Source organism: Sphaerodactylus townsendi, linkage group LG08, assembly GCF_021028975.2.
Source record: "Sphaerodactylus townsendi isolate TG3544 linkage group LG08, MPM_Stown_v2.3, whole genome shotgun sequence".
NCBI lineage: Eukaryota > Metazoa > Chordata > Lepidosauria > Squamata > Sphaerodactylidae > Sphaerodactylus > Sphaerodactylus townsendi.
Window position 1 is genome coordinate 89,044,585 of NC_059432.1, and position 20,873 is coordinate 89,065,457.

Consider the following 20,873-nt stretch of genomic DNA (forward strand, 5'->3'; position numbering starts at 1 on the left):
GCCTGGCTGCTATTACCAGGAGGGCCTCCTGTAGCCACCTTGAAAGTCTGGTGCCCCTATCTTCAAAAATGTGCAGCCTGCTGTTATGTCCAGCTGGCTCTGTGCTAGAGAATTGAGGGAAGGACTCTGAGGGGATGGGGGTTGTTCCGGGTATGGGCATCTAATTTCCTGCAGGGTTGCTGGTATGAGTCTTCTGAAAGGAACCAGTCAACGTGGCTAAAGTTTGGATAGCTGGGCGCTCGTTCTATGGGCATCAGATTCACCTTCAACTGGGTGCCCACAGCATTTGCCCCTCCCATGCAAACTTTAGTAGCAAAGTTGGCTGGTTCCTTTCAGGAGACTCACATCAACAGCTCTGCAGGAAATTAGACACCCCTACCCAGAACACACACACACACACACACACACCCCCCGAGCCCTTTCCAAATCTCTGTGCAGGCTGCACAGAAATTCTCCATTGGATACAATGGAGCCACTGCAGAACACAGAATCTGCCAGGCTCTTCAGCAAGTTCTATGGTGGGAAAAATTAATTAACTTTTCCCACCATAGACTTCAATGGGGCTTGCTGTTATGCCCAGCTGGCTCTGTGCTGGAGATTTGGGAAGGGCTCTGGTGGGGGACCCAGCCAGCCATGTGAACGGCATGGGGTCACACCAGATTAATTTATCTTGGGTGCAACCCACTGTACATTTGCTGTGTGGAAAGGGCCCTTTGTTCTGTTGTACTAGTCATATCTAATTCCCATCATTCCATCACACTTGAGTATGCCCAAAAAACATCATCTAAGGCAGCACTTTGCAGACAGAAGCAATAGAGAAACAAGGAATAGGTTTTAAGCCCTGCTGCAATGATCGTCCTTGAGTGACCCTTTCTGTTCATAAGGGAGCATTCAGTTTTACAGGGAAAACCATGCACTACTTTTGAGGATGGTTTTGTTGTGAGGGTGCCCAACCTCCACAGAACGACCTTCCAGGTAGTGCCTGTATACTTACAGCCAAGTAAGACTCAGGGTTGCTTCCAGCACACAAACTTGAATCTACAAGCATGCTTGCATGTACACACACAATTCATTGCATGTGCATGTGAGTGCATGTTCAAATGCATGTATACATTTTTTTAAAAGAACCTAGGAGATGTTGTAATGGTAGGAGCAAGTTTGCTTCTCGGTGACTGGAGATCAACACCATCATGAAGAAGTTTCAGCCTCGTCAGTATCCTGAGTATCCTACTGCAGTATCCTACTGCTTTCCTATGTCATTCATCCCTATGAAGAAAAACTGAAGTACTACTCTTGCTATTTCAATAAGGGCCTCAATGACAGGATCCTGCAGGGGTGTTGTGTGCCTGGGGTGTTGTGTGCCTCCCAGAAATGCACCAAGCAGAGTGGGGTGCCAAGTGTTTCTGAAAGTCAAGGTCACTTCAGGGCACCATTGTGATATACAAATCTTGCATTGTCAACAAATTTCGTAGAAGACCATGATGAAGACAAAAGCAGAGCTGTAACAAATGCTCATTAACTGAGATCCAATTTAATTCGTTTAAGGTAATGAAAACGGAAGGGTCAGAGACACTGCTACACCCACCGTATGTCAGGAGGCTCTAAGCAGCTGGCTGTGAGAGGTATTGTTTCAAGGGAATTATTACAAGCCAGCAGGCTGGTGGCTGACCCACAGGCCAGAGGAAGGTGGGTGGTCAGGAATGCTGTTTACTAGAAGAAACATACCAAAGGGAGGCTCTTCTGTGAAACTTTGCTCAGGATCAGTTTTATAATTTACCCTGTTTAGTCCACTGATAATTTTCTGCTAGTCACTCTTCTCAAGTGTCAAAACTGTTGGCATAACTTTCATCTTCAGTATCAGAGTCTGCCAATATAAATTAATTTCAGACACATCATTAGGTCAACCTGGAAAACAAAACTTCCCTTGAGAAACACATCTGTCCTGATGGAACAAAAATTATTGTTACATCTAATTTCAAATGGGTCAGCCCCTATATGGATAAGGGAAGCCACATGACTGGGCCACCCCTGGACTAGACAGAGACCTCTGTATACTCAGGGGATTCTCTTATCTTAGTATCTAGAACAGGGGTAGGGAACCTGCGGCTCTCCAGATGTTCAGGAACTACAATTCCCATCAGCCTCTGTCAGCATGGCCAATTGGTAGGGGCTGATGGGAATTGTAGTTCCTGAACATCTGGAGAGCCACAGGTTCCCTACCCCTGATCTAGAAGGTGGAAATCAGGGGTAGAGCATCATGTTTCCATGCAGAAGGTCCTAGGTTCAATCTCTTGCATCTGTAATTCAGGTGATAGGTCAGTGGTGGCGAACCTATGGCACTCCAGATGTTCATGGACTACAATTCCCATCAGCCCCTTCCAGCATGGCCAATTGGCCATGCTGGCAGGGGCTGATGGGAATTGTAGTCCATGAAGATCTGGAGTGCCATAGGTTCGCCACCACGGTGATAGGTGATGTGGAAGATCTCTACCCAAACCCATGGGCAATTGGTTAGACAATACAAATCTTGATAGACCAATTGCCTGAAGCCGTTTCCGCATGGCAGCGGAAACGGCTGGGTCGGCACTTCTCGCGCCGACCCGAAGACGCTGGGACCGTCCGCACGGACGGTCCCGGGAAGAGGCGGGCAGCCAGCGCCGCGGAGCGCCGGCGCCCGCACGACCCGGCTTGTCCCTGGGCCTCCGGCGCGTCGCGGAGGCCTGGGGACACGCCCCCCTGGCCCTGCGCGCCTGCTCGAGCGGCGCAGGGCAGGGGGGTGTGTCCCCAGGCCTCTGCGACGCGCCGGAGGCCCAGGGACAAGGTGAGTGCCGGGTGGGGGAGTCGAAGTGAAGCCGTTGCTGTTCGCTCGGCAGCGGCTTCACTGCTGCATTTCCCCAAAAAGAGCGCTAGGAAGCACTCTGGGGAAACGCCGGCTCCAGGCCGGGCGGGCAGCGCGAGGGCGGTGCGGCTGCGCTGCAGCTGCGCCCCTCGTGCGAATGGCGGCCTGGAGACGGTGTTTTTACCGTCTCCAGGCCGTCATTTTCTGCCCTTGCGGAAACGGCCTGAGTCAATATAAGTGGCTCCACATGATACAATATATGAAACTTAATACATTTCCCAAAAGGAAGAAAGGGAGGCAGGAATTGGCCTAATAAACAATGTCTAAGCTCCAGGAAGCATACTGCGGAGAATTAAATAAAAGAAAGGGGGAGGGGAGCGAGTCTGTTTAAGCCTTTGAGAACTTAAAGAATCGTAGAGACAAGATTTTAGAGGGTCAGGTAATATTTTCAGATTGTTTCCTACCTTCCTATGGATCTACTATTCTCTGCTTTTGAATTCAGGTTCTGCTGAACCTCTACAGGAGGAGAATTACATAAGGACAAAAGGAAGGATTGAGGTCAATAAAGGAAGGTTCGGCCCTCAATCTGCAAGACCTGAGCAAAGCTGTTAATGATAGGACATTTTGCAAGACATTGATACATAGGGTCACTGACACGCACATAAAGACAAAATGAAAATGGTCCCTTTTTAAGCTCAAACTCATCAGAGAAAACAGGCAACAATACTAGAAGCAAGGGACCATCTGCAATCACAATGAATTTTGCAGCCAATCTCCTTTAGAAGGTTCCCTTGGTTTTTGATTAACAATTTACTTTAGGCAAATGGGAATTTCCCTATTGATGCCACTGAATGTCGGGGAAAGTCGATCTGATCAGAATTCTGCACCGCCAAGTTCTGAGAGGCAGTTAAAGAAATAAAACAGCAGGCACTTCAGGCAAAATATTTGGCTTCATTATCATTACCTCACATGTTCTTCTTTGGACACATTCTAGTGCTAAAGTTTGTTTTCTTACACCTCTTTCCCTAAGAAACTGCTGGATGTTAGAGAAAAGACTAAACATAATTAATTCACACCAGCTTGGAGTATTCTAGCATGAGATTAGAAGATCTGAGTCTGTTTCTCACTCAAAAGCCTGACAATCAATCAGACCACAATAAGAAACCTCTATTAATTTTGTGAGGTGCTTCTTGTCACAAAAGAAGTTCCTACTATCTATTTAGCTGGATCTTAGCTTTTGTGATTTTTACCTCATGAAGCACTCATGTCCATATCTGAACCACCCAACTCCAACCCAGTTTTTCTACTTCTTGTCACTTTATCTTCTTGGGCCATCCTATTTCAGAGGTGTCTGGCAAGCAAATGTGTTATTTCTGAGGACTGCAGCATTAGTAGCACAAATCCTGACATCCAGCCTGTCTGTCCCAGTTGTTCTGTCCCTCATCAAAACAGCCCTATGCAGTGGTGGGATCCAAAAATTTTAATAACAGGTTCCGATGGTGGTGGGATTCAAACAGTGGCGCCGCCACACACACGCACCTCCAGTCCCTATTGGACGGGGAGGTTGCTTTAGTAACCCTTTCTCGGCACTCAGAAAAATTAGTAACCACTTCTAGAGAAGTGGTGAGAATGGTTGGATCCCACCTCTGGCCCTATGGCTTTGTGCTGCCTGCCCATAGAAATTGGCTTGCAAACATTTCCCTGTCTCCAAGCTGTCTCATCCAAACATAACTGAAGTGTGTTACAGTACTGAGGACTTCTTACCATTAAACAAAGTGCACATAACAATATTTATTTACTTTATTTATTTATGGAAGATGTCAATCAATACTGGCTTTCTTCCTTGTTTGCTATTCCTACACATACACAGAGTGAAAGACAGACCTATTAGTTTCATGCCATTGTTAGTAGATAACCAAAGCTGATGTAAGAAAGCAGAATTTGACACCCATTCTCCTATTCCCTTGAAATGCCTATAGCATGTACACAGCGGTCACATTTCAAACTCTTAAATATTTACAGTTATTTAGCCCTCTTTAAATCACAGCACAATTTAAGATGGACACATGAGGCCCATCTGCAGACTAATAGTGCAATCCTTAAGAGGATCTATACCCTCCTAAGCTCACTGACTTCAAAGGTGTCACTCCTTAGCATATTGCCTTTACAGCTTAAGAGATCTTTTCTGAGGACAAAGTACCTCACCTCTGCAAAAGACGCTTATAAAATGACAATACCATCAAGGTGATTCAGGAGGAAGAGAAAGTCTGTAGAAGTAATCCGAAGGGAAACAGCTTCGGTTCTGAGATGAATGTACAAACCCAAAACAAAGCAAGGCAAACGTAAAGCAGAAAAGTATCAGGTTAAGTTCCTATGCAGGAATTTTATGGAGACATGAATTAGAGTTCCAAAGACTGGCCTTCTCATACCTGGTTCTGCCATCTTCCTCTTGTGTGTCTAAATAGGTTGACAGGGCTCTCATGTCTCAGGGCTTTCCCATGCTTTAAATAGAGTGATATTTGGAATGCTTTGCACCTGCTACACTCAACAGTGACAGTTCTTTATTATCTATATTAATCAGTTGAAAAAGATAGGAATTGGGAGGAGGGGGCTGGTGCTTTGCAGACCACCATATCTGCTAGCATAATAAAGTCAGGAATATTTTCAGCAATCAATTAAACAAGTTCTGGTGCTTTCATGTAGTGTCCTTTACATAGCTTTGGCACTTGGTTGCATTTCGCCATTGCGGGAAATTGTAGCTTTATAGCTTCATGCCTTACCGGAGGACTTTCAATGAAATTTTACTCAGACTGAAAAGTTTAGATGAAGTGCAGATTTCACATTTGACTGGGAAGGATACCATTAAATCTGATATGCTTACCAAGTGTCGTCTTGACAAACTGCAAGACAATAACATTACACGTTAACTCATCAAGGGAAATTCCTGGGGAGTTGGGGGTGGTGCCTGGGAGTGTAGAGAGTTCAGTGGAGATGTCATGTCAACATAGGCCTTCTGTTTCCCCCAGTGTCTATGGTATGCCACAGCCTCTGCCCTCTAAAGCTGTAATTTATTCCTTGGGAACTTTGCTGCTTGGAAACTCATCCCTGCAGACCAGTTATAATTCTAGAAGACCTGCAAGTCCCAAGTTGAGGTTAGTGACCCTGTACTTCTAACCCCAGCTGAGGGACAATTCATGCATGGAAACTGATGCCTGTGCATGAACTTCTCCATTGAAGTTCAGTGGTGATAAAAATTATGGCTTCTACCTATCTCTATGTCACACATGAGAATCTATATTTCCTCCTATCTGGATGGGGGAAGTCCAAACCCTGCTGCTGCCCTTCTGACATGCATTGGTAGCTCTCACAGATCCCTACATCAAAGGGGCCTTTGTTTCTAAAAACCTTAAATGAATTCAGCATCACTTATATTTTGAAATGTTGATGACTTCAAATAAGAAATATCTGTTACATTAACGAGGTACACTTTTTAAAGTTCACCCTACTGTCAAGTACCTTCAATCCAAGTACTCCAGATGAACCAGTTTGTTAATAATGTGAATAAATTTGCACATGAGGTTAAAATAAGTTTATTCTTGCAGATATACCACAAGACTTTTCATTGCTTAGGCCAGCCATTCTCAACCAGGGTTCCCTGGTACCCTGGGGTGCCATGAGCATGTCCCAGGGGTACTGCAGCAACACTACAGCCCCCCCTCATTTTTGTGGTGTCTCCCACTGGCACCAGCAGGGACATGGAGCTGGCCCATGGGGCAGGGCCTGCCACAAGGTCAGCAGCCACCACCACCCGCAGTGCTACTCTTCACCCTGGGAGGGGAAGGTGGGGGGTGTGGCAAGCAGGGGCAATGGAAGGGGAAGGTGGGGGTGGCGGCAGGGGTACTGTGAGATATGAAGAGTGAGGTCAAGGGTACCCTGACCTCGAAAAGGTTGGGAAACACTGGCTTAGGCTATACAAACTTAACATGTCTATCAGAAGCAGTGGTTCTCAACCTTCCTAATGCCGCAACCCTTTAATACAGTTCGTCATGTTGTGGTGACCCCCAACCCTAACATTTATCCATTTTACAGATGGAGAACACTGATGCAGAGAGTCTTAGACGACCCCTGTGAAAGGGTTGTTCGACCCCTAAAGGGGTCTCGACCCCCAGGTTGAGAACCACTGATCTAAAGAAACTGAACGTGAAAATAAAGAATTCACATTTTTGGTTTCTCATCTTTAGTATATTTTGCCTCTCATTTCCCACCTTGGTGTATGCTGCTGCTGTATATTATCATTGTGAGTACTGGCAAGATCCATTTCCTCTAACACTTCGACCTAGTGAGCAACGTAGTATCTCAGTACCCCTCTACGCAGATAATGATGTGACTTTCTAAGAATAGCTAAGCAGGACCCTATATTTAAATGAGGATTAACGAGAGGCAGCATTTGGCAAGTCGTTGTATTGTATTTGCTACAACACCAATCAGCAATAATTTTACGAAATGGCAGCACTTAAGTTCAGACCAGATTACACGATCGGCAGAAAAACAGATTTAATCAAAATCCTATTTCACAGCTTTTGAGCACCAAATGCAGAAAGACACTTGAACTGGGATGTGCAATGCCAGGAACAAGAATGAGCTGTCCATCAGCCTTTGCTAAGGACTCTGCTGAGTGCTTGGCATAAATCTGATGTCAACTTTTGTATGGCAAGTAATTCAGAAACTGTCACACAACATAGATATCAATGAAACCATCCATGTCTACCAATCACCAGGGGTGGGGGGGAAGAAAAGATTCTAGAGCGTTGTTTTAAAATTATGCTCAGCAGCGGGAACAGGAAACATGGCTGGCTCACTTTCTTCTTCCTTATCATTCTGCTTTTCTGTCTCATTTAAAAGGAGTCTTGGATGCCTACTGCAGGAGAGTAGAGTTCTGCACCATCTGTCTTCAAAGCCCCATCTGCACCATCTGTCTTTACACCGCTCATAGTAGAGATCTGCACCATCTGCCTTTGTAGCAACAGATACATGTTTGCTTTTAGGAAACATATGAGATAAATTCTGGATGAAATGTAAGTCCTGTATACAAGGCTGTGTGAACAGGGGAAGCAGGACTGTCCCGCTCTTGACCTTCATGTATTTCGATGAATGTTTTCATAGAATCTATATGTGTGCATCTGTACACATGTGAAACTTTCTGCACAAGATCAGGAGCCCTGCTTTGAGGATTCTCATCTGCATGGAGACAGCCCTTACAGGCATACAGTTGTACGTGTAAAGGCTCTACGCACATTTTCATCCGAACACTCTGGATTAGGGACAGAGCATATAAACCCTTTGTCCTCCCCCAATATAAACACTCAGAGCAAAGTTTGGATTCAGTTGCATCACTGCAAACCAATTAAATGTTCATTTTAGTAAGCCATTTCAGGACATTTTTACTACAAAAACAGGTATAAGGTTAAGATATAATAAACAGACTCTGATGTGAGCTGTTTTTGAAGATATATCCTTTAGCAAGAACTGTTATGAACTTGATCTTTAAATGCTGGAGCCTGATGGAATGCCACATTGCTAACAGGACTTTGCAGAGCATCCAAGCAGTAACCAAATCTCCAGGTATGACTGTTGCTTATCCAGACTCTGTGCTGTCATCCAGTCACTGTAGTCACTGCAGAACAACACTGAAACGATTTCTCTGCAGAAAGGAGCCCATGGGGAGATCTAATGACAGTCAGGTTTGAATATGTTCAGGAAATCTGTAAACTATCTCTGGAGCTGTTTTATTTTCTCATGCTAAACGTACAACCAATAAAGCAGGGCTGTAAATCCCTTCTGTTAAATTTGGCACTCGAGATAATAGGCCTCTGGAAAACAGGGTATAAGACACAATGGAAAGTTATATGGTGCCGTTCTCTTTACAACAGAAATATTTATTTCAAAATTTGCTGGTGTGTGAACTTCTTTAGCTGAGAAGTCGGTGCCATAACAGTCCTCTCTCCATTGTGTCAGCCAATTATATATCCCACACACCTGATCTAGTGGAAATAATCTCTACCACGAACAATGTATTCCCAACAAGACATGTTGACCTTTGCAAACTGGGCCCTTTCCAGCCCTTGTGGCATTGAACAAGGACACAGTGTCACTATTCCCCACAGCCGTTTTGATAAGCAAGTTCTATTACAGAAAGGTTCAAAATATCGATTCACAAAACTGAGCCCGGGCTATGTGCAAATTTAAAAACATAACAAAATTTGTTTTTTGAATGTTATAAAAGGCAGAAGGAAATGATAGGGTGTCATCTGGTACATGGGAATATATAAGTAATAATAGAGTAAGTGGATGGTGACTGAAATGAATGACCTGCCTATCTTTATTTCTAGTTCCTAGCAAAGAAGCCAGTAATTCCCTGCCTGCAAACTACCACCAACATCTTCTGTACATAGAATAGTAAACGTAAAATACACTATCTGTAACCACGTTTATAATCCAGACTGGCAAATTACAATTGCTGGTTTCTTTTAATCCAAAGAGACCCCATCCAAACAGCTTGCTTGCTCAGTGCCAATACTACACTTCCTAGAGCCAGATCCTAGATCTGCCCATGCATCCATCCAGAACACTCAGTGCCCGTAAAAGGGATCAAGGCATTCCATACATTTCAGGTCAGCATTGAAATTCAAAATGCCCAAAGAAAATCAGAAATATTTAAACTGCAGTCATTTTTGCAGTACTTGGGGCTGCTGCCTCCCCAACAGTGCCACGTTGTCCACGCCTCTCCTGCCCAAGAAGAGCAACCTCTTCAAGTGGATCCTGGAGAGGAGCACAGCCTCCCTTGCCCCGCTCACCTCAGGAAGCGCCTGGCCTGGCATTCTGCCGGCTTTGTGTGGGGTGGCTGCCAGCCCGGCGGACAAGCACTTCCTGCTCCCTCAGGCTACCCCCGGATGTCCAGGCCCACTGGGGTGTCTCTAACCCCCCCCCTTAATTGTGTGTGGCCAATTTAGAAGCCCCTTTTCTCAGTCGCCCCTGACATCAGCCTCTCAATCCCATCACACTTTTCAGGGCAACCACAAAGGGGAAAAGGAGGAGGGTTGGGGGCAATTTTCCACCACCCCCCATGTGACTAAATGGCCTCTGCTCGGGGACATTTGACCCCATATGTCCCCCTGGTTGGTACTCGACTGATGAAGAGAGCTTCTTAAAGGCTAGAAAGGTGCCAGTTAGAGCCCTGGAGAGTCCACTGCGCTCCATTATTTGAGGGGTGAAATACAGAGAATGAGAGAGGAAGGAAGGCTAAGCAGGCCTACTCAGAATGTTACTGAGGCCATTCAGTGGGGTTCTAGGAAGTATTCTTATGATTACACTAAAAAAAAGAATGCTTAAGGGGTGGATATTTAAAAAAAAACAGGGAGTCCCAAATCATACATAATAATTTGAGATATTCTGTTAAGTGACAGGAAATACCACAATATGCCATGAGATATATTTGAATACAATTTAGAATGAGCAGGACAGGTATGTCTAGATTCAGTATTTCACTGTTAATGTGACATCCATTCAGTTTCATTAGACAGCCTGCCTGTTATAAAGATGCCACAAGGTGTTTAATAGTGAGCTGGCAATTACTCTTTGAGTTTGACAGGTGGAGTGATGGTTGACTTTGTCAGCTGCAGAGTGAGATACTACAAAATGCCTCTGCCTTTAGAACATTAGATCAGGGGCACCTTTTGCTAAACGGAAGGCAGTGTGCATAGATACTTTGGTTTTGAGTAAAAAGGTGCCAAACTAATTGACTTTTGTAAAGGTGTACCCAATGCAGCAACAAATAGATAGAAGTAGAAAATTACAATTCTACATGTAATCCAGATATTTGTTGGTCTTTGACTTTCAGTCCGTCCCGTCCGTCCCCCCCCCCCCCACCGCCCCTCTCCTAAGCTGCTGAATGACTCTTCCCTGGATTGGCACAGACATAACTAGTGTAAATCAATCTTCCTGGCATGCAATTTATGAACAGGCACAACAGGCTGGATTTCCAAGTAATTGCCTCAAGTTATCTGGAAGACAAATGGCATCGTAATTTGATAGCCTGCTAGGCAATACAGTTAGAGCCTCCATTTTAATTCTGGCTATCCTCCACCCCTGCAAGAACATTACCCATTTGGGTGGCAAAAAAGTACAAGGGATATAACATAACTGACGCTCTAAAGTATTGAATGTTACCCTCAACGGCCCCATAAAAAGTTATCTTTCCACCACTTTCACATGGGATCATCCCAGGAGCTGGCTCCAGAACCCTGATTAAAAATGCTGATAATCTGTCCTGGGATCTACAAATAAAGATGTGAATGCTTTTGAAAATGTGCGCATGCACTTTGTTACTGAAACAATTGCGACACATTCCTACAAATCAGAGTTTAGGAAGCAGATATTCAGGTCCCCACTTCCAGTCATGAACCTCTAGCATCACGGTGGTTTGAGCCCCCAATTAATCTCTGGATGGCATTGTAGATCATTAACCAGTAAAGCAGCCACCTGTTAAAATTCACAGCAGAGCTGCTACTGAGAACCTTGTTTAAATGCGGCTGTTTAGACAGGCATAAATTGGTCCTGCCAAGAACTCTGTAGCTTCGGTTCCTGCTCAGCTCGAGGCAGCTGAAAGCATTTAGCCCTGCAAAGTATTGGCCTTTGTTATTAGTATTCAGGAAAGAGAGCAGCACATCCATAATGCAGTAAACCCTACAACATCTTTTTTCCTAGGGGAATAAACTGATTGCTGCAGGCTTGATCGCTGTGCCACCAGTCCTTAGAGCTGAGAATGGAATGGTATGCTTGCTATAGACTGCTATGGGCTTTGGGTGTCACCCATTAAGTATGAGCATAGATTGTGATTGCCTAAGTTGAGTCCAGCCTGAGCATGCTGGGAATGCCATACATAAAATCTAGACTCCATTCTATAGAGTGCCCGTTGTCATTGCTACTGGATTCACTCAGCTCCTGAACAGGGTAGAACCAGGAAGTGGTCCAAAGCAAATAATGCAGCCATGTTCCAGAAACTAGGAAAATCTAGAACTGGTTACGATGTGAATGGAAGACTTCCTGGGAACACTGCTGAGGTAAATGAAGCAAGACTGGATATAACTTTGCCTGATCAGTTCTTGAACCTTGTGCTCACCGGAAATTGGCATAACTGGAGGGAGTCTAGAGTTAAGATGTTGAGTAGTTTGGAAATCGCCTCCTGATATGAGTCTCTTTCAAATGTGACAGCATGTGTAGATCTAGTACCTGCAAACTGACCTGTGGATATGTCAGAGTTTGTATTTATTTGAACTGCAGCTATATGTGTACAGTATGTGCAGGTTGCCCTTGTACATGTGTAGTCAACATAGCAACTGCATGTATTGGGATGATAACATATAGCAATTATTCCCAATGAACACAGTCAGTAGGTTCCTACTACATGAGCTGTAACATCTGTAATGTCTACTGTCATACTGACATCCATTTACTTTTCCCTGCCGGTCCAGAAGTATTAATTTCCTTCTAATGCTAACAAATATTTGTTTAAGGAACAACATCCTAAACCTTTGTCGACTGGTACTTGCAATGTGTTTTGAATAATACATAAACTTCATGGGAGATTGATGAGAGCGTTGAACACTACATTCGCATAGGGAATTGAATGCTCAAGTGTTAGAAAGTTTCTATAACAAGAATGCAGATACAAACAGCTGAGCAAATTCACCCCAAGCCTATGGCTTACATAAATATTGATTGAGTTATCCTGTTTACATGCAAGTCCTCAAATATCTTGTACCTAAATCTAATGGCAAATGGTGACACATTTCCAACTAGTTTTGATTTTCTTTTGTTACTCCTCCTGCAACCTGACCAAACAGATATTCCTATAAAACACACAATAGGATAAAGGAGGGTGCAGGTTGATCTGCCATCTTATTTTGTCCATACCTAGACCATCAAAATGTTTGATCCAGTTAGTAGTAGCATAGCGCCAAGGGGAGGGCGCACGACGCACCAGGGACGCCCCCCTGCGGGGGTGTGGTGGGTGCATTCCAGGGCATGGTGGAGAGGATGGGGTGTGACAGGGCATGGGACACACACGTGGCCTGAGCTCAGCTCCCCCTCGCTCCACCCCTGCACATCAGTCCAGTTTTGTTTGACCCACACAGGTTTACTTCCCGCCCCAGTTTACTTCCCACCCCAGTTGAAGGTGCTTTAACTTTTACAACCCCTTATGACTCAAGGCCAGCATACCTTAAGAAACGTCTCCCAAATTCTCCTGCAGTCATGTTCAGAGGTCCTGTTTCAGGTGCTCCCAGCATCTGATAGCCTGATAAAGTAACTTTTCGAAGGTGGAGCTGAATCTTCACTCCATCCAAGGAGAGTGAAGTGAAGGATTTTGTTGTTGTTGACATTTAACGATATTTCCTCGTTTCCTTGTTTTTGTGATTATATTTGTTTATATGTTTTGGGGGGGAATCCCATCCCCCCCCAACTATTTACTTAAAAGCTTGGAGCAGCCCCAGGCATCCACCACAGTGACAGTTGTTTCCAGAGAGGCCCAAGAAAGGCCACCACAGCAGTGGGACACTCCAGGAGCAGGCTGGCATGGCCCTGTGAAAAATATGCCCAGGCCCAGCTTTCTGTGGCAGCATCTGTCCCCAGAGTAGCCCAAGGCAACTGCCGCAGCATGCCCAGCCCAGCCCAGCCTGGCAGCCAATGCAGCTGAGCCTGGCTCTCTGAGGCAGCAGTCAGGAGACATTTTGAGAGTAAAGAGATTTTTAAATAAATATTGGAGGATTTAAACCTCCAGGTTTTAAAAAGAAATCAGAATTTGTTTTGCAGACCGGGGGGGGGGGTCTTCTAGGTCCACATAAACATCTGTTAAGGTCACTGTGGCCCCTATCTGTGGGTTTAGATATCTTCAAGCAGAGGACAGAGGTGGGAATTAGATATTTACACTTATATTCATTGACTGTTGTGGGTTTTTGAGGCTGTGTGGCTGTGGTCTGGTGTTTTTAGTTCCTAACGTTTCACTTGCATCTGTGGTTGGCATCTTCAGAGGCATGTCACGGTAACATGAGTTGCTTTCCAAGACCCAGTATGAAGCCTTCAGCAATACAAAACACTTATAGTTTATGCCTATGTTCAGTGGTGGGATCCAAAAATTTTAGTAACAGATTCCCATGGTGGTGGGATTCAAGCTGTGGCGTAGCGCCAATGGGGATGGGCGGGGCACGACAGGGGCATGGCTGGGCATTCCGTGGGCGGGGCATTCCTGGGCGGGCTGTGGCAAGGACACAGCCGCTGAGCCGGTCCTTGGGCAGGAAACGAAAGCACGCAGGCGCAGGCTGCCACGCACACTGGTGTACCTCCTGCTAGACTGCTTCAAGTTCTGCGCGCTACTGCTGAGAGGAGGGGCGTAACTAAGGCAAAAATCATGTGGCAAAATCACCAATTAGTAACCCCCTCTCGGCACACACAAATAATTAGTAACCTACTCTCGGGAACCTGTGAGAACCTGCTGGATCCCACCTCTGCCTATGTTTATACCTTTATGCTTATATTATTGACCTTTAAGGCCTTACGCGGCCTGGGACCCTCGTATCTTCGAGACCGCATCACCCCATATGTTCCCACACGGCCTCTTCGTTCGGTAGAGGCCAATCTACTGGTGGTCCCCGGCCCCTCGATGATGCGGCTGGCCTCCACACGGGCCAGGGCCTTTACAGCCCTGGCCCCGGCCTGGTGGAACGCTCTCCCACCAGCTGTTTGGGCCCTGCGGGACCTTGGTGAGTTCCGCAGGGCCTGCAAGACGGAGCTGTTCCGCCGGGCCTTTGGAGAGTCCAGCCGCTGATGGTGCCCCCTTCCGCTGGCCCCCTTCCGCTGGCCCCTTCCGCTGGCCCTTCCGCCGGCCTCTACATCTGGGCCTATAACATCTATCTAGACCTACCGTTCTCCCTGGGGGTGGAAGAATTTAATATTAGGCACCGGGCGCCACCTACACCTATGCCTATATTTATTTTACATTTAAATGCTAATGTTTAGCTAGTTTTCGCTGCTTTTATAAGTTTTAGCCTATTTATGATGTTTTAAAATTGTATTTATTATCTGCTGTACACCGCCCAGAGCCCCTCGGGGATGGGGTGGTCTAGAAGCCCAAAGTATAAATAAATAAATAAATAAATAAAAATTATACTTACATAGATAGATAGGCAAATAGAGCTATCGAGATGGGGGAGATAGGAGCTGGGATCCAAGCTGTCATGCCTCTGTTTTGCAGGGGTGAGTTGAGGATAGAGGCAAGATTGAATGGTCCCATCCTAACAATACCCACAGCCACACTATTAGAGCCAAAATGCAGAGGATTAGTGGTAAGAAACATCTACGAGAACAGCTGACTGAGGAGGACCTGAGATCATTTGACATCTTCAGTGTTATTTGAAAGTAGCCTGGGGGTGGGGGGGAGTGGATGATTTGGGGAAAAGACAATCATCCTGTTGTAGCCTGAATTGAGGGCCCTCATGAACATGTCCAAATATGTCCTATCACATGTAAAGTCTGGCTGGGGGCTTCTTCTTTTTTTTTTTTACAAAATGAAGCTCGCAAGCAAAGGAAACTCAGCCTGACTGCCGCTTACCTCACTGCATTCTCAGTGTTGTTGTTAAAGGATCTTTCTCTCAGCATGGCTTTCATACCGGATACTAAGCAGACTGGAAGAAAAGCATTGAAATCATCCCAGTAAAATCATGCAGGGCTTAGAGTCCCCCTAATTCTGCTTTTAAAGGTTTTTGCCGCAGTTCGTTCGAGGATCCTGGGAAAGGAGGACAAACTTGCGTGCCAATGCTGTCGTGCCTTCCCGCACAAGGGCAAATGTTTCTTCTGCCTGTCTGCAGTTTGGCAGGGAGGATTCATTCGAATCTAATTAGTCAGGTGGGAGGAACACCTGGAAGTGTGTTTCTCATTAACGTCAGAGATATACGAACATAGGACTAATTAACGTCAGAGGTTTTCATTCCGATATTAGAAGAAAAGTTTGGAATTGTATCCCCACCCTTTCTCTCCGAGCAGTAGAATCAAAGGGGCTTACGAATCCCTTTCCCTTCCTCTCCCCACAGCAGACACCTTGTGAGGTAGGTGGGGCTGAGAGAACTGTGACTAGCCCAAGGTCACCCAGCAGGCATACAGAAGTGTGGAAACAAATGTGGCTCACCAGAGAAGACTCCAGTGCTCATGAGGAGGAGTGGGGAAGTCAAACCCGGTTCTCCAGATTAGGGTCCACCTGATTTTAACCACTATACCAGTGATTCCCAACCAAGGTTCCTGGGGTACCATGAGCACGTCCCAGGGGTACTATGACAATGCTACCGCCTGCCCCCCCCGGAATCAAATGTATTTTGAAGGGGGGGGGTTGGAAACCTCATGGGCTTCCTTTCAACAACATTGAGAAACAGCATTGTTTTATTTGTCTAAATTTGGTGTGGATTGGAAGGGGGGTAGATTTAAAGGGAGCTCTCCCTTTAAATCCCCCCAATCCATGCCGAATGTAGGCAAACAAACAACGCGGCTGTCAATGCTGCTTTCCCTCCCCCTGCTTGCCAAAAATGGAAAAAATCCTTTAAAATGCACCAAAAAAAGAGAACCTCACGGGTACCCTGAGATATGAAGAGCGAGGTCAAGGGTACTGTGACATTGAAAAGGTTGGGAAACACTGCACTATACCATGCTGACTCTCTAAATAAAACTGCTAAAATATTTTAAAGCGAAACAAATCTGATTTTTTGCATGACTTTGCTAACTAATAGAGGTCAGCATAGCTGGTTAATGCATGGTATATTTACCATTCCCAGCTACATCATGTAGTTCAGATTACCATGTCAAACACACTAACAGTGCAATCCTAAGTGGAGTCCCATTCTTCTAAACCAGGGGTAGGGAACCTGCGGCTCGAGAGCCGCATGTGGCTCTTCTGCCCTTGCACTGTGGCTCCACGAGCTGAACCACTGGCCCCATCCTTGCCCGCCCTGCAGGCAGCAGGGCGGACGCACCAACTGCCCGCGGCCAGCTGGGCCACGCCGCGGGCTTCCCCTCTCGCCTGCCCCGTTGGAGCGAGGCGGGTGCTTTCCCGGCGGCTGGCGAGGCCGAGCTGCTGGCCCCATCCTTGCCTGCCCTGCAGGCAGCAGGGCGGACGCATCCATATGCTTCTCAGAATGAGCGGAGTAAACGGTAAAAAAACCCAATATATACAGTGTTATCTTTATTTTAAATGTCAAAAATTATTTGCGGCTCCAAGTGTTTTCTTTTCCCATGGAAAACGGGTCCAAATAGCTCTTTGAGTGTTAAAGGTTCCCTACCCCTGTTCTAAACCTATTGAAATCAATAGACTTAGAAGGGTATAACTGTGCATTTCCTTGCCCCTGAAGGCAGGTCAGTAGCACTGACTAGTGGGGAAAGGAAAGTATCACTTGGGGGCAAGACACCCCCATTAAAATTGAAAAAAAAAGACATGTTTATGCACCTGTAGTTCCCACAAGATGCATGGGGCTGAACCTTCAACCCCCAGTAGACTTTGAAGGTTTGGGGTGGGGAGATGTTGTTGAAGTGGTGAAATCATTTCTAACCTAAGCCTGGAATGAATATGACCAATGCTCTAAGATTTTGCAGATCTCACGAATTGGCGAAACTCTACAATACAGTCCATTTGAGGATCCTACCTGACATACACACCTAGGTTTTAACCAGAAATGACATTGACACATAGGCAATACCAACCCCCTTGTTATTTTCCACACTACTAATGAGCGAGTGGACTTTTGTGAGGAAGGTGGGGCTGAGAGAGTTCACAAGGACTGTGATGAACCCAAGGTCACCCAGGAGGCTTCATGTGCAAAAGTGGGGAAACAAATCCAGTCCACCCAGAGGCAGTACGAGGGGAAACTGCGCCCAAGGCGCATGCATGCCCTACACCCCTGCTGCAGCATCGCCCACCCCCGCCACACCACGCCCCCTCAACAGCCTAGCCATGCCTCCGCCACCGCTCCCCCCGGGGCATTGCACCCTTCACCCTGTGGGCACTACGCCACTGAGTCCACCAGATAAGAGTCTGCTGCTCATATGGTGGAGTGGGGAATAAAATTCAGTTCTCCAGATCACAGCAGATTTTCAAGACACATTTGATTTCCAGAATGCAGCCAAGATCCATAAAATTAAACAACTGCCAAAGAATGTGTTGTGTACTTAGAGATACAAGTAGCCATAGCTTCAGAATTGGAAGCACTGCCTGCTGCAGGGACATAACAGGGGAGGATTCTTGCCCAGGGTGTCAATTTCCTGTGGGCACATTAGCCTCTTCCCCTCACCACTGTGCCCATTGCCACCACACACAAAAAATCCTGTAGTTGCTTTAAAATTAGCTTAATTTACTTACAAGGGAGCAATGGCTGGGGGGGAGACTGGGGGCAGGGACGAAGCCAGGGGAAGAGCATCATCTCTCCCCACCCCCATTCTCCTTTCACCCAAAGTACCACTCACTTGAAAGTAAGTTAAGCTTAATTTTAGAGCAACCACATGTTTTTGCCGCAGCAGCAGTAGTGGCGCTGGTAGTGGAGCATGAGTGATGTTTCCCCCTCACCACCCCCCTGCCACTGCTAAACCTCTTTCTTCTCCCTTTTCTCTCTCTCTCTCCTTCTTTCTCTCTGGATCGAGGATACACTACTGAGTAGTAGTGTGTGAGATGAAGATCTTGGGGTATAAGTGACCAGTAAGTTAAATATGAGCAGCCAGTGTGAGGCAATGACAAAAAAGGCTAATAGGATCTTGGGGTGTAACAATAGGGGCATAACATCTAGACTGCAAGAAGTGGGGGTGCAATTTGACAGCTTGCCCCGGGCAAGCCCCATTTTCTGTAGATATGCCCCTGGTCTGCTGGAGATACAGTATGGTAGCTAAAGAAACAGGAAATGGAAAGGAGGAGATTAAGTGTGTGGCCATGCTGATTTACAGAGTAATAGAACAGTTGTGATGCTTGTTTAATAATCTGTTAGTCACCTTGTTTTGTAACTTAAATTGCACACAGGTGCTTATTACAACAAACTGGCTCAAAGAATAGTGCCTAAACAATTCAACCGACTAAAGCTAAATCCTACATCACACTGAGGTGTGGACCTGCATCTGGGCTGTTATCCTCCATGTTATCTGCATATACAAAACTAGTATATAAAGGAGAAGAGTTTTAACTTCTAGGCAGGGTCACTAAACTCCAGGACTGGCAAAGATTTTATTCTCACATTGAGAACTAAGACTATGTGGATTGATATGCTCATGTAAGTGACCAGTCAGAAATTTGGGATTCAAATGTCACTAAAGAAAGTTAATACATACATTGGAACACAGGGGGCTCACTTCAATTAAGAGAGGAAGGGCCAGTGCTATATTCACAACTGCGTGGTTTTAAATGTTTAAGGTGCAAATCGGAAGGAGTTAGGCACACTTCAATGTCTTCTACTTTCAGTAAGGATTTAAATATGTTCAGGACCCTCTGTTAACAGGAAGGACCAATTCAACTGGACACTTAACCCCATTAAACTCAGCACTGAAAAATGCCTAGCTTTCTCAGGATTTATTCCCAATTTATGAAAAAAGATTCATAAGAAGATATAAGCCTGCTGTAGCAATTTTGAATGCCAAGTGGCTTTACTACCCTCTAGTGATAAATAAATGAATTTCATAAAATTAAACTCCTTATCTGTATGCAGTGCTGACCTCTTCTGCTCAGGGATATTGCACTGATAGAAACCTACAAAACTGTGGCCCATAGGCTATAATTCACGGTAATGTGAGGTATATACTGAGGATCAGAAAGTAGACACATGTCATTCAAACTGGAGGAGCAGGTGCATTGTCTAGGAAATAGTGCTGCTGTTCTCTTCCTTCTGCTCTATGTTTTGTACCACTCAGAATTATTCCTTAAACAAAGCACTATGACAAATGCTTTCAACCGACAGCTGCTTTTGATGGTTTCATCTGGAATAAAGCTAAGAGCTGCCTTTGAATCTTGTCGCAAAAAACGTTCTTCCCCTGAGGTTGTTTTTGTGCATGGGATGGATAGCTTGTTTCTAAACATATGGCTAACGATCAAAGGGTAACACAGGGTTTGATCTAAAGATGCTTGGACATAAAAAGGGTGACACGGAATACTTTGATACTGATACAACTATCCACTTGTCTCTTCCTCCACATTTCAGTTTCTAGAGTTCTCTTATTTAAGAGTACACAAGATGATAGTAGAAATAAAGAAGTTACACTGGCTGGCCAGAAGGTTGGCTGTTCCACCCTGTATCAGATCAAGTGATAGAGTTCCCATACCCAAAGGTATATCACTTTCAACCAGCTTACAGTCCTTTCCATCTGCCATTCTTCTTCTTTCTTTAAACTTCCAAACTATTATTTCTTCACACACACTATACACCTGCTCCTTCCTCTCAACTTCTTCCAGATCCACTCACACACAAATGCCCTGCTTCTCAGGAAACTGTGTTCTATTATCCAAAATGTGGGTTGCAATTTTCTTGCAGGTGGGCTACAAGGCCAAGATAAAGAAAGACAATCATATGGGGCTGGAAGTAGAAGTTCTGGGGGTAGTTCTAATGGCAGGCAAAGAAGAAAAGGAGTCTGCCCATATTTTCTGTTTGCTCTCTACTTTGTCCTGTGTGCAACTCGTTCCAACCCAGAGAGAAAGAAGGGTTTGGCCCACCAAATGCCACTTGCAAGTTGAGTATTTCAGACCTAACGAACCAGTTCTCTGACAAAGTCAAACTTTAGTAGTGTGGGAAAGGTGGGGAGGGCAATGGCAGCACACAAATTGAACCAAATAAATAGATAAATCATCTTCCAAATCTACACCATCAGCAGCCAGGTTCAAGCTAAGCAACAGAAAAAGCTCTTTCACCCCAATGTACTTCACAGGCATGGTTAAAATGAAGGAGCCCTAAACTTATTTGGGTGAAAGATA

At 45.4% G+C, this 20,873-nt stretch overlaps 1 protein-coding gene across 2 annotated transcripts in view; it reads right to left on the reverse strand.

Annotated features, from left to right (window-relative positions):
- The window catches only part of STRIT1 (small transmembrane regulator of ion transport 1), a 51,749-nt gene that overhangs the window by 1,669 nt on the left and 29,207 nt on the right, over nt 1-20,873 (reverse strand). The window contains exon 1 of one of the 2 annotated variants that reach the window (XM_048506556.1): nt 5,269-5,296. The exons of the other annotated variant lie outside the window; for it this stretch is intronic. Within the exon in view, the coding sequence (XP_048362513.1) occupies nt 5,269-5,281 (13 nt within the window). The 5' untranslated portion in view covers nt 5,282-5,296. Of the gene's footprint in view, nt 1-5,268; nt 5,297-20,873 lie in introns of those variants that run through there. 2 annotated transcript variants of the gene reach the window in all.